Source organism: Mycteria americana, chromosome 1, assembly GCF_035582795.1.
Source record: "Mycteria americana isolate JAX WOST 10 ecotype Jacksonville Zoo and Gardens chromosome 1, USCA_MyAme_1.0, whole genome shotgun sequence".
Lineage (NCBI taxonomy): Eukaryota > Metazoa > Chordata > Aves > Ciconiiformes > Ciconiidae > Mycteria > Mycteria americana.
The window spans coordinates 15987968-16001427 of NC_134365.1; the positions used below are offsets into that span (position 1 = coordinate 15987968).

General features: G+C 43.0%; 1 protein-coding gene across 7 annotated transcripts in view; it reads left to right on the forward strand.

Moving 5' to 3' along the window:
* The first annotated feature begins 2734 nt into the window (after nucleotides 1-2734).
* PIK3CG (phosphatidylinositol-4,5-bisphosphate 3-kinase catalytic subunit gamma) overlaps nucleotides 2735-13460 on the forward strand; it is a 39137-nt gene continuing 28411 nt past the window's right edge. Inside the window, exons 1-5 of one of the 7 annotated variants that reach the window (XM_075491891.1) lie at nucleotides 2735-3126; nucleotides 5805-5912; nucleotides 6605-6811; nucleotides 8102-8258; nucleotides 9504-11519. In XM_075491891.1, the coding sequence (XP_075348006.1) occupies nucleotides 9516-11519 (2004 nt within the window). In that variant the 5' untranslated portion in view covers nucleotides 2735-3126; nucleotides 5805-5912; nucleotides 6605-6811; nucleotides 8102-8258; nucleotides 9504-9515. Of the gene's footprint in view, nucleotides 3127-3571; nucleotides 4134-5804; nucleotides 5913-6604; nucleotides 6812-8101; nucleotides 8259-9503; nucleotides 11520-13460 lie in introns of those variants that run through there. The other 6 variants (XM_075491878.1, XM_075491897.1, XM_075491885.1 and 3 more) reach the window with 6 other exon arrangements.

Consider the following 13460-nt stretch of genomic DNA (forward strand, 5'->3'; position numbering starts at 1 on the left):
AACCCAGACTATTAGATACTATTTCCTAAATTGCAATGAACCCAGTCTGTCAATGACAGCAGAACATTTACATCCAGTTCCAACATATGTCAGTATATAAAGTTGTTGCTGAGCATTTAATGCAGCTGTTATTCTTTATCGCAGTTCTCCATGGAACAACATAAAAATTGATGTTTGACTGTGCAGAGGACACAAAAGATACCATCTTACATTTTTCCAACCTCCAAAACTCCCATTTAAGATCATGACAGCAATTCCTTGTCATATTTTTATTACAGCTGAAAGATAAAGGAAATAATTGCATTTTGACTGCACCCCACAAGATTATATTAGCAAAATGATTGCTTCTTTGCATGACTAATTTTGATTAAATCAGCTTCATTTAAATACCAAATTGTGTTCTTCACCTTCCTTCATTAAGCTATGCTATTCCTGACTGTTTTAAGGTTCCATTTTTTATATGGTAAAATGTGCATTTCAATTTATTGTACAGGCTGTTCTTGACTGAAAAAAAAGACCAACAGATAATTTATGGGAAAGGGTTTAAGTCACATTTGGAAATCCACAGGAATAAAATCATGTTAAAATGTGTATTTCCAAAGAATATACAACCTATAAGGAGAGCATCCTTGGCAATAGGAAAGTTTGTATTACTTGATTTGCCACAAAAGGCAATAAAGAAAATTGTGCTGTATATAAAGGAGCTGAAGATTAACTTCAAAATTTTAATATTTTATTAACTTACTAAATCCTGAAAAGACAAAGATTTTCAGTTTACCTCCTTTTCTCAAATATAATACATAAAATAATTTATTCTTTCATTGCAGAAAACATTGTGCTGACTTATAGCTATTTTAAAAATATTTTATACAATTCTGGCTGAAGTCAACATGAAACATGTCATTTGCTCCAGCTGTAAATTATTCCGTCTATAACTGTCTTTTGATAAATGACAGTCTTTTTTATTCAGCTGCTCAAATGTCTGTATGTTTGTGCATCCCCAAATAAAGTCCACGGATTTTAACAGGATTAGTCGCCAAACTGGCTACACTTGTGTTCCTGGAGCGATCCGTCTGGGGATCCAGCCAACAACAACAACAACAGGCTTCCTATTTTGATAAGTTTTTTTCCTCTCTTTTAAAGCATTCAGTAACACTTGTGCTGTGTGAAGCTGAACTTCTTTGACTGATATTACCCATTATATCAGGCAAAACCAAGCACGAAGTGAGTGAGTGAGTCTTCACCGTGTTTCCCCTATGCTGCATACACGTCACGTGAAGGTTGTTAAAGGTTTTTTACTTGGCTTTCATCTTTGTAAAAAGGGGAACTCGAGGCCAGTACAGGGTTATGATTTCTTATAGCCACAGTTCAGTGTAACGTATATTCATTTTGAAACTCCATGTTTATACAATAGTTTCTCAATTACTTTCTGCTTCAGGTGGGTATTATGATTCTTAATGTTGTCATGCAAACAATTTTTTAAGTCAAAAGAACCCTACTGCTATAACGACAGTTATCCAACTTTTTATAATAGCATCTGTATACGTAACATACTAGTTACTTCCTTCTGATATTTTCTTTCTATGGAGGTTAATAATGTGTACCTAGAAAAATCAAAATCATTTTTATAGTCTTTGTGGCAACCTATCGTCTTGTAAAGCACTCCCTGGAGATGTAACCTCATGTCAGCATGGCTTTCAGGGCGAGGGTGCGGGCTCCGTGCTGTACAAGGTTCACCTGTGAATCTCATTGCAAGATCAGGGTCAAAAAAGGTCTCGGCATAATCATAGAAAGAGTTTTGCTGTTCATTCCAAAAAAGAGCTGCGGAGATACAAACACTCAGCTCTGTTCAGAGCCAAACAGCCAGCAGCCAGGATGGGGAAAGAGTGGTGAGGGGGAGTTGTTTGTTTGTTTGAATTGGATGTGAATGGTTATGCTTGAGCTGTATTTGGAGTCCTGGCACTGTAAGGCTGATGAATTAATCCTCCTGCTGTGGGCAGCCTTGGCAAGGCCTTAGCTGGAGTACTACTATGTCCAGTTTTGAGCAGTGCCTTCCAAAAACAACATGGCCCATTTGGCAAGAGCCCGGAGGCGAGCTACGGGAATCGCAAGAGGTCTAAGGAACATGACCTAAAAGGAGAGAGCCAGGACTGCACAGTCTGGAGACTGGAAAACAGTAGGAAAACAAGAATACAGCACCTTTGAACAAAAAGTAGCTGCAAAAATAAGCAATAAGACAAGTAAGAGGCTAAACCTGCAAGAGTAGACATTTAATAAGACAGCATGAAAATCTTTCAGAAGGAGAAGGCCACTGCATGCTAGAGCAGATAGCCATCACCAGGGGTTTTTGGGGACAGCTTAGACAAACTAACTTTGCTCTCGCCTTAGCCCGTGGGGCTGGCCAGGCGGTCAGCAGCGCCCGGCGCGGGCCTGACCGGGCAGCCCCAGCTCTGGCTGCTGGCACGGCCGCCGTGGTGGCTGCTCAGCAGCAGCCTGCGACGGGCACGGCAGCGAACGCTGCCCAGGGGCCCCTGGGCAACGAACACCTCTTGAAGCTGCTTCCAGAGAGGTTTTGCTGCCCGTACCGACGCCAGGACGGGTCCTGCGTGCCTTGTGCTGGCGGCTAAACCACACCAAGGCTGTGGTGCTTTACCCGAGTAGTGGACATATCCCCACTGAGGCTGATGTGGCCGTACCGGGCCAGCGGGCCCCGGACCGCAGCAGGGCTGCCCGCTGCCTCCAGGCGGCAAGGCCGGGCACCGCGCTCCGCAAACCCGCGGAGCGTCCCGGCCCAGCGGCGGCGCCTTCCCCGGGCCCCCGCCTCGCTCGGGGTTAGGGGCTCGGCCCGGGCACCCGGCTCGGCGGGCCGCGGCGGGGATCGGGCGCAGCGGCGGCGGCCGGGGCCGGGCGCCCCGGGGCCGCGGCGGGGCCGGGCGGCGGCGGCCGAGCGGGGCGGGGAGGCCCCACAGCCGGTTCCCTCTTTGCCCGGCGTGTGATTGGCGGCAGCTGCGGAGCTGCCTACCGCCGGCCATGGAGCCTCCCCTCCGGTCCCCGGCCCGCTCCGCTTCCTGCTGAGGAAAACACCTGTCCGGTAGCCGGAGCCGGGGCCGCGGCCGCGCCGCTGCGGTGAGTAGCTCCGTCCCAGGGGCCGGCGGGGTTCGCCGGCGGACCCTGCCCCAGGCCGGCCGCTGCCCGGCCCTGCCCGAGGCCCGGGCTCGCAGGTGGCGGCGGGGGCGCAGGGCCGGGGCGGCGCGGCCCGGCTCCCCGCGGCGGCGGCGGGCAGACCCGCCCGGCGGGCGCGCCCGCGGCAGAGCGTCCGCGGCTGCCGGCCGCCCCGGCGGGCTGGGCGCGGCGAGGCTTGCCCTCAGGCGGCGACGGCTCCGCTGCTGCTCCCGCGGGCGCTGCGCGGCGGCGCGGCCCCGGCCGCCATCTCGGGGCGGCGGGCGGGCAGGGCGGGCGCGGCCTCGGGCCCCGGCCGGTGGGCCGGCTGAGGGAGGCAGCCGCGGCCCGCCGCTCCCCGCCGCGTCGCGCCTCCCGGGGCTGGCGCCGGCGAAGCGCTTCGCCCGGAGCCCCCTTCCAGCAGGGCATGTGTGACTGACCGGCGGCAGCGCGGCAGTCTCCGGGGCTGGGGCTGAGGCGCCCCTACGCTGCCCCGTCCTTCCCTCCTCGCGGCCTTGGTCCCGGCTGGCATCCCGGCCCAAACAGGAGTTAGAGGCTTGATGCAGAACCTGCTGAGGAAACTATTAGTACGCTGAATAAAGCAGCGCAAAGTGAAGGATCACACTAGACAGTGGTAGCAGTTCTCTCTGGTCTTAAGATCTATGAGTCAACTCTGCTACAACCAGCTTTTAAATGATAAATAACTGTATTTCCTCATCCAGCAAATAATAACCTCTTGTGTCTATCCAGTACATGTAGACCATGAAACCTTCCCCCACCACAAATCGCCTGAAATAATAGCTGAGGGCATTCGGGAGTTGGTTGTCGGTGTAGATTAGATCACGCCATTAACGATCAGTATTTGAAAAGTGGGCACAAGTGGAAGGGACAGGCAGTATCCAAACAGAGTGTGTCCCTGCAGCAGCCATAGCTGCGATCTCTGTTTTCAAACTCCGTGAAGTGTTGGTTTGAAGGTAGATCACCCATCACTTGTGTAACTCCAGTTAATTAGAACTTTGCCAAAATTCTTACCTAAATTTTTGGAACCAGCTAGAAGTTGCTGTTTGTTCCAGAAGCACCCCCAAATAGATGCCGTGTGTAGAAACCAAAATATGCAAAGGTCTGTAGTGAAGGCAGGGGGGTCCTGAAAATATTACAGCCATAATGGCACACTGATTGACTCAACAACCTCCTGACCAAGACGTTGAGCTGTATCTGCTGACTAGTATGCTTTTTGATGAAGAATGTGACTATTATCTGTGAAGTTTACTTGCTAATGGGAACCTGCACTGATTTAATTCACGTGAGAGCTAGTAGTTGCCAGAGGATTTGGCAAAAGAACTGAGCACAGTGGTTTTTGTTGTTGTGTTGACGCTTAACATGTTAGTGCTGTATCTTGCCTGCATAGTTCCGCACTGGATCATGGTAGATGTAGGGAAGATACATTGTACTCCTATCCAGCAAATGCAAAGCGGTATCCTGCTACAGGACAATGCTGGCCAGTAGATGTAGTATGCTGCTTGGAAAACTTTGGGTCATGTCATAGTAGTTGGGTTTTTTTGGTTTTTTTTGTTTGTTTGTTTGTTTGTTTTAATTCATTGTTAAAGTTAACTTTATCTGAAACTGTGAATGTAAACAGATTATTATTATATTTGCATAATGTGTGCACGAGGTAATTCTTACTACAATACAGAGTGCCTATTTTCTTGCAGGTTATGTTGTCTGGGAAAGAGTTCACACTAAAGTGAAAAGAGTAATTTTACAATAAGGTTTTCACATGGTGGATTAAACCTGAAGCAGGAACTACTATAGAGTAAGCATGAAAATAACTGGTGAAGAATAAGTAACTGGTAAAACTCTAACACAGTCCTAACAAAGCAGTGAAGTTTGACAGATATCTTGAATTTTTTGTGGCAGAATAAATGAAGTAATTCATGATAATACCATATTGTCTTTTTAAGGCACCTTTCAGCCAGTGTTTTCAAATCATTTAACAAGTTTACTCATGAATTTATCTCCTAATCCTGCTGTGAATTATGTTTCAGTCTCAGTTACCCTAAACTGCGCTGGCTCCATTCCCTTCCCTTCTCTTCCCTCCCCTGCCCTAACACTCCTGCAAGTGATGAGTCAGATCAAGGAACTGATCCAGCTGAAAGTTAACCAAATTTTTTTGTTGTTCTTGTTATGATCAGTTTGCTGACCTGAGTGATGAGATAGGAACACGACTGGAGACAAAGGCGAGCCTGTTTGCTTATCTTAGTTACCTTTTACAGGGCCACCTCCTCCTGCTCCATTGCACCCCATCAGGATTTATGGACCAGTGGTAGGACAGTTCTCCTAATACAGGGAAATTTGGCGTTGATGAGGCTCATTAGAATTAGAAATAAAAAAGAGTGATTTTTTTTTTTTTTTTGTGGTGTTGTTGCAGTAGGCATATAGAAATGTCAATACTGTAAGTAATGCTTAGGCATGACAAAGGTTTTAGGAAGTTATTTTAAATGATTTTCCGTTATAAACATTCAAGTTTTCTGATGCATATGCGTGAGGAAGTATGGTTTTACCATGCCTACACAGGGATTAGCAGAAAATAGATACAATTTGGTGTCACCCTAAGAATGGGGACACTTTTGTGTCTGTCATTGCAGAGACAGATTAGAGACAGTCATCGCTCCAAGAACTGGCTTCTGAAGCTGATGAAAAGGGGTCAGAGCTGAACTGGAGATGAAGATTGGACTGGACTGGACACATGACAGGTCACAGCCGAAATGAATGTGGGAGAAGAGACAGTCTTGTACGGGCAGTTACACAAGTGTCATGCAGTTTGCATTGTAGCTGATGCAGTTTGTGGGGGAATATCTGAACCTTTCACAATATTGCTCTGCCTGTCTTTTTAAGTGGATGAGAGTGTCAAGCATTTACATTTGTTGAGCAGTATACAGGGTAGTTCTCTGCTGCATGAGGTAGAGATGCTGCCTTTGATTGTCTTGATGGTCTTGATCAATGGAGTAGTGCTAGAAGGGCTTAGCAGGAGATGGAATATTTGTGTGTATATGTGTTTGAAAATTAATCTTTAAGTGCATAGCACGTGGTGGCAAAATGAGGACATTTTAAAACAGCATGCTTTCTTAGGTCTGGCAAAACCCAATGAAACTGAAATGAGTCGAGGTTTACTTAATAGGGTCAGCTCAACGACTTTTAGAATGAGGGATATTTGCAAAAAATCTATGTAGCCTGTTGGCATGAAAAAACCCTTATTGCTAGTTGCTTACGTTTAAATGAAGAAAAATGCGTGGCTATATTACATGTTTTAGAAATTATACTTCAAAAGACAGACTGCAAAAGCGTTGCAAAGTCAAACTCTCCAAAGTCAGGGAATTTCAAAACACAGGTTTTGCAAAACATTTTCTCCTTCAGCATTACTCCTTCTCTTTTCCTACACCTCCAGCTCCTTTTCCTTTTTATGTGAAACCAGCTGCTTCCTTGTCCTCTGTCATCCTGGGCACTGCTCTTGAGCTTACAGGTGCTCAAGTTTTCCAGCAACCAAGTGCTTTTTTCAGACGAGAGGAGGACCGGAGAGGAAAGCGGTGTGTAGTGCTGAGATGCCACAGAGACTGTGGCTGATGAACGCTGACAGGCTACACACGCGCGGAGGGTGAGTGTTGGAGATGTCTTGGCCAAGATGGGTAGATTTCATGGCAGCGATGAAGTGTTCAGGGCAACTTCACCACTTCCTTGAGAAATTTCAAATATTGGCTCTGAAAGGTAGAGGGAGCTGGGACAGAGTGTGTTTTTCCCCAAACGCACTTCCTGAGGAAAAATAACCTCTGAAAAGAAATCAATCTTAGCTGCCAAGCAAAATGATGCTCTGAGAAAGAAGAGCTATGTCTATGGTGGAGGGTATTTTCTTTTTTTAACCTTGGCAAAGTGTTAATTTCGGAGGTTGTGAGTGGCACGTTGGAGGCAGGTAAGAGACTATCAGATTTTTTTGCCAATACAGGGGGAGCTTTGGGGGTTTTTTTGCCTTTTTAATACGAAAGGTGTCTTACGAGATAGGAAGTGTGCGTGTATTTAAAAAAAAAAAAAAGACACCATTTCACTGTTGCTAAAAGACCTTTCAGTTGTTTCATATTTTTTTCTCCTTCTCAAGAGTCATCATTTTTGTAGGATATGTACTTCTGTAGGGTGCATACTGCTTATTGCTCTTCAAAATGGTCAGCATTTCACTGGAAAAGTCATAAGGAAAAAGGATATGATTAGAGGTTTTTCTGTCTTTTCTTTCTGATTTGTACATGTTTTCCAAATCCTTTCCTGTGGGGATTTTTTTTTAGTAAAAGAACAGCTCTCCAGGTTGTAGTTAACCACAAGAATTAGGGTTGAAAGTCCATGGTTTAAATTCTTCCTGAATCTTAAGTCATCATTTCTAGTGGATTTCAATGTGTGTTTGTAATCATAAATGGATGAGTTAAAAATACTAGGAGGAAGATTGCCCAGCAGTTCTACTGCTGAGGTTACCACACAAGATCCTTGGCAGATACCATCTTCATGTGACGCCTGTATGGAGGCTGGCTTAAAAAACTCTAATGAATTTAAGCTGGCAGTCCTCAAAGGGCTATCACCATGAAAATAAAAATAAGGAAACATAGCAGATTTAGTTGTCTTTTATCTAGTATTTTTATTTAACTCTTTTATAAAGTAGTTAGGCTCTCCAAAATACATTGTTTTTAAAATGTTTTATTTGGATTCATTAGATTTACTGCCCAGATTATTCTTAGCTATTTTTAAAAGGCTCTAAGCCTGTCTTCTATGCATGTGTGTTAAAATTAAATTGGTGTACTGTCAGTGTATTTTTACTGTTGTAACAGGAAAAGCATTCTGACTTTTTTAAAATGAGCAATCGTATGTATAATCAACTTGGTTAAAACTTCCTTCCTGGTAAGTGCAGCACTTCCTTCGCATCTGGATATGAGGGCGAGCAAGAAAAGCAGAACAGCTTAAACAAAGAAATTTTTTGTGTGAATGATCTTCCTTTAAACAAATAGGACTTCAGATATTAAACAAATGACTCGTCTTCAGCAATTCAGCCTTTATTTTATAAGCAGGTAATATTTCCTTGTGCTTTGTCAGTTATAGGGGTGGTGTGTCCACAGTCGTTGCTTTCCGGAACTTGAAAAAAGTATTTTACTTAGCATGCTATGTTGTTTCAGTTTAACCTTTCATATTTTTATCTTCTTGTTTTGTTATCTGCTAAGGCATCGTTACATTGGTTTTAGTTTTTCCAGCAGTTAGAGAAAGATTTTATGTGTAAAAAGCATTGTCTGGAAAAGAAGTTCAGTATGTTGCTGTAATGTAGCTTGTGCGAGCACGCTTAATCAGCGCTGCCTTCCTCTTCCAAGCTCTCAGTGAATAATTGCCACTTTAATATTGTTCAATGGAAATTAACTGTGAGCAACAATATTTTTTGTTTACTGAAAGCTGGTAAGGTAGGCTACTTGTGTTCAAAGTTGTTTTACAGGTGGTTTAGGTGTGATTTGATGTATAGGGTAATAAAGCAGCATCAGCTTGGGCGTTTTTTCTTCTGTAACAAACTAATAGTTTGTACTGGAGGTGTTTACTTTTAAAATGGATGGATGTTATCAGTCTGGTGAATTGATTTATTTAAAAGAAGCACATCTAGGGATACTAGGCTTGAATTTAGATGCACGTTAAATATCTGCCTTCAGAAGTAGTCCCTGACTTTTAAATCCTAAGGGCTTTTTTTGGTGTAAGTCTTTATTCCTCATCACTAAAAAGAGAGGCAGAGGAGAATGGGAATAGGCTCACCTCTGTCCAGTCTGCAAATAAATCGCTTGTTTTGTTACTTTCTGTCATTCCTGGAGCTCGAGGGGATCGTGTTCTGCTCATACACAGTAGTGTGTCTTTTGATTTCTATGAAAATCCACTTACGTTAATATCAGCAGCATCAAAACAGATGAGGCAGCAGAAGAATCAGTGCTTGATCAAATAGAAGCAAGAACAAATCAGTATGGAGGAAATATATAGACAGACTGCTTGTCCTCAGTGAAATCTGGGAATGCTGTTTAAAAGCTCTATTTTAATTATTTAATCATTGGAGGGTGGTGTGTTGTTTTTTTTAATATTTGGTATTGAATTGAATAGATTACATCTGAGGTGGTTTATGTAAATCAAGTGTGTATGACCAGAAATTAAGGGGAAGGGAAAATATAAAAAGCATATACATAACAGGATTCTGTCTGGCCTGTGATTTTAATTAAGAAGAGTTAAAAAATAAAGAGTAAAGAAAAATGTAAATGAGAAAGTAATCAAGTATTTGTATGTTTTGCTAGATTTCTTCTGGCATGGAGTTGGGGGATTATGAACAGCCTGTTGTTATGAGAGAGGAAAACAAACGAAGGAGAAGAAGAATGAAACCTCATTGTACATCGAGTAATTTGTCATCAATGGAACTGATATCCATTGAGTTCATTTTACCTACAAGCGATAAACATACTAAAGTACCGGAAATGATGTTACTCGAAATAGCTGGCAACTGTACGGTTGAGCAAATGAAAGCACAGATTTGGATGCGTGCAATAGAGATGAGTCAAACCACAGACTTCTACCACACATTCACCCCGGATCAATTTATTCTGCAGTATCAGAAGAAAGGGCAATGGTATGAAATTTATGATAAACATCAAGTATTACAGACATTGGACTGCATACTGTACTGGAAAGTGTTACAGAAAAAGGTAGGCAAAATCTATGTTGTCCAGAAACAAAAACCATCAGAAGAAGTTCAGGAATTTCAGCGGCAACTTAACGACTTAATTGGTTATGATGTCACTGATGTAAGCAATGTGCATGATGATGAACTAGAATTTACCCGTCGCAGATTAGTCACTCCACGAATGATAGAGGTAGCCTGTAGAGATCCTAAATTGTATGCAATGCACCCATGGACTACATCTAAGCCACTCCCAGAATATTTATTTAAAAAGATCACTAATAATAATATTTTCATAATCATACATAGAGGAACAACTAGCCAAAAAATTAAAGTGTCAATAGATGACACTCCAGATATGATTCTCCACAGCTTTTTCACAAAAATGGCAAAGAAAAAGTCTTTGATGGACATTCCTGAAGATCATAGTGAACTGGATTTTGTTCTCAGGATTTGTGGCAGAGATGAGTACATTACTGGAGAGACACCAATCAAAGATTTTCACTGGATAAGACAGTGCCTTAAGAATGGGGAGGAAATTCACCTTGTCCTAGACAATCCCCCTGACCCGAACGAGGATGAGGTTCAGAAGGAAGAGTGGCCCTTGGTGGATGACTGTACAGGAGTTACAGGGTATCATGAACAATTGACAATAGATGGAAAAGATCATGAGAGAGTCTTCACTATCTCTTTGTGGGATTGTAATAGGAAATTTAGGGTGAAAATAATTGGCATTGATATCCCAGTTTTACCAAGAAATACTGATCTTACTGTGTTTGTGGAGGCTAACATTCAACATGGACAGCAGCTCCTTTCACAGAGGAGGACTTCCTCGAAGCCTTTTACTGAGGAGGTTCTGTGGAATATTTGGTTGGAGTTTGATATCAAAATCAAGGATTTGCCTAAAGGAGCACTCCTGAATCTTCAGATATACTGTGGCAAAGCACAGGGAGTGTCCACAAAGACAAACCTTCAGTCACATGAATCCCCCAACTCTGATTCAAAATGCAAAACTCAGCTTCTGTATTATGTGAATCTTTTGTTGATAGATCACCGTTTCTTGCTACGAAGTGGGGAGTATGTGCTCCACATGTGGAAAATTCCAGGCAAGGGGGAAGAACAAGGAAGCATCAATGCAGACAAACTCACATCAGCAACTAACCCAGATAAAGAAAACTCAATGGCTATCTCTATTGTGCTGGACAAATATTGTCACCCAATTGCTTTGCCCAAGCACAGGATAACATCGGACCCCCAAGGGGATAGGACACGAGCTGAAATGCCCAACCAGCTTCGCAAGCAACTTGAAGAGATCATAGCAACTGACCCACTTAATCCACTTTCTCCTGAGGACAAAGAACTGTTGTGGCACTTTAGATATGAAAGCATAAAGCACCCCAAGGCATATCCTAAGCTTCTTAGCTCTGTGAAATGGGGACAACAAGAAATAGTGGCCAAAACATACCAGTTGCTAGCTAAAAGGGAGGTTTGGGATCAAAGCACTTTAGATGTTGGACTCACAATGCAACTTCTGGACTGTAACTTTTCGGATGAAAATGTCCGAGCAATGGCAGTTCAAAAACTGGAAAGTTTAGAAGATGATGATGTTCTTCATTATCTTTTACAGCTTGTGCAGGTAAGGTGTATTTGCATTCTTGAACTCAGCCTTCCGGGAATATTTGCATTACCCCATGATCATTCCCATCTTAGTAGGTCTAGTTAGTAATCCCTGGTTTTGAGGTCTTCAGTGTTTATTCAAAGCAGTGGTAGTAACCAAATTAACTGAAAACACGCTTCCTACATTTTGCCTTTTGCCTGTGTTGTTATTTTTGTGTTACCATTGCCTTGTGTCTTCCAATTTGCATCTTGCGTTTACAGTAGTATGTTTTTCAGGAAATTGTCAACACTAGCACAGCTATGATGGGAGCAGATGCTAACTGTGCTGTCTCTAATCCTGTTCCTATCAGGTCTGATTCACACAACACTGAAGAATTGTTGACCGGCTTTACCAATAGTTTAGAAAGAGTGTAGATGGAAAGAAGGTAAAGGCAGATGTTGATATGGGCAAGGCCTGAAGAAAAATCTGGGATTGGGTTTTAGGTCAAGAATGACAGTGTAGTTACATGGTATGTTGCAATGACTTCAGTCTTGTACTGTTAAGGGACCAAATTTATCTAGAAGCTTCCAAAAAATTTTAAAAAGTAAATAAAGGGTTGCTAGGACTCCATAATAAGATTAATTCATTCTGGGAAGTTGGGTGAAAAATTGTGTTTTTAATGGCAATGAATCACCACTGTATCGATTTGAAGCACTTTGTGTGCAGGTCTGCCAGTTGAAACATCGGGAAGGTTTGTATCAGTTATACAAGCAAATTGGTTTGTTTGCTTTTTTGCAACGCGGTGCAGGAGCTGGGCAGCCTGTCAGGCACAAAGTCACATCTGAGGGCTGATGAAAGGTGTAAGCCTGCGGTTCTTCCTGGTAAACGTGTCCCCTGAAACGAGGCAACTCCGCAGGCTTCCCATACCCGACAGGGCTCTGGTTCATGTGGAAAGGCTGTCACCCCACAGAGCAAGAAATACTTTTTTCAAAGAATCAGAGGACAAAATTGGCATTCAAAATTAAAAAAAAAAAAAAAAGGAACTGCTGCAGCCAGGGAAGATGCAGGATGGGGCTTTTAATTTCTGCGGGTTCAGAGAGAGCCCGGGTTCCCAGGAAAATGACGTTAGTACTCCAGATTTTGCTGCACATCAGTAGTGCTTTAAACAAGGCCTCTTTAGCCTTGTCTTTGCTTGTCTGAAGATTAGGCTCCCCAGGCAGAATTTATGCACTTCTGCACTAACCAAAGGAGTCGCAACGGTTACCTCATTGGGCCTCCCACGTAGCTGCTGCTATATATATGCTTGGCTTGTGAGCTTTTGCTGTCTACATGTGGCTCAGCGATTTTATTCGCTTTTGTATCCAAATTAGGGGTTTGGGATGGTGATTGGTTGATATCAAAGTGCCTGAGAGAATGGGGGAAATACTGGGTTTTTTCCATTTGTTTTTGAAATTATTTATTTTCAGGAAGTACAAATCTGGAGAGTTTTAAAAAGAATAAATCTCTCTAACAGTAAATTAAATTACTGTAGCATAAAATCATAGTAACTTAACTTCACTGTGTCATTTTTAGTAAGAGATGTAGTAAGAAATTAAAAGATTGGCATCCCAAAAAAGGAAAAAAATACTAGATCCCAACTTTTACCTTTCTGCTGCTTCCTTGTCTTTCCTTCCTTGGCTAACAACGGAGCACAGGCCATCAGCATCCTACAGCAAAGTATTGGTACCACAGTGTATTTGAAAATCCACATTTTTCAGCCAATGGATGTCAGCCATTCCTCTGCTCTGATGGACACATCCAGGATGTCTCTTCTGCAAACTTTTCACATGCATGCCTTCATAAAAGCTTTATGACTTAGTTCACTCTGCACAGGATATTCCCATTTTACCTCCTAGTAGAGTTAGAAATCAAACAAGCATTTTATTCCCCCCCAGGTTTATCCCAAATAGAAGCAGCCATGCCATGAACAAACCTATTGAG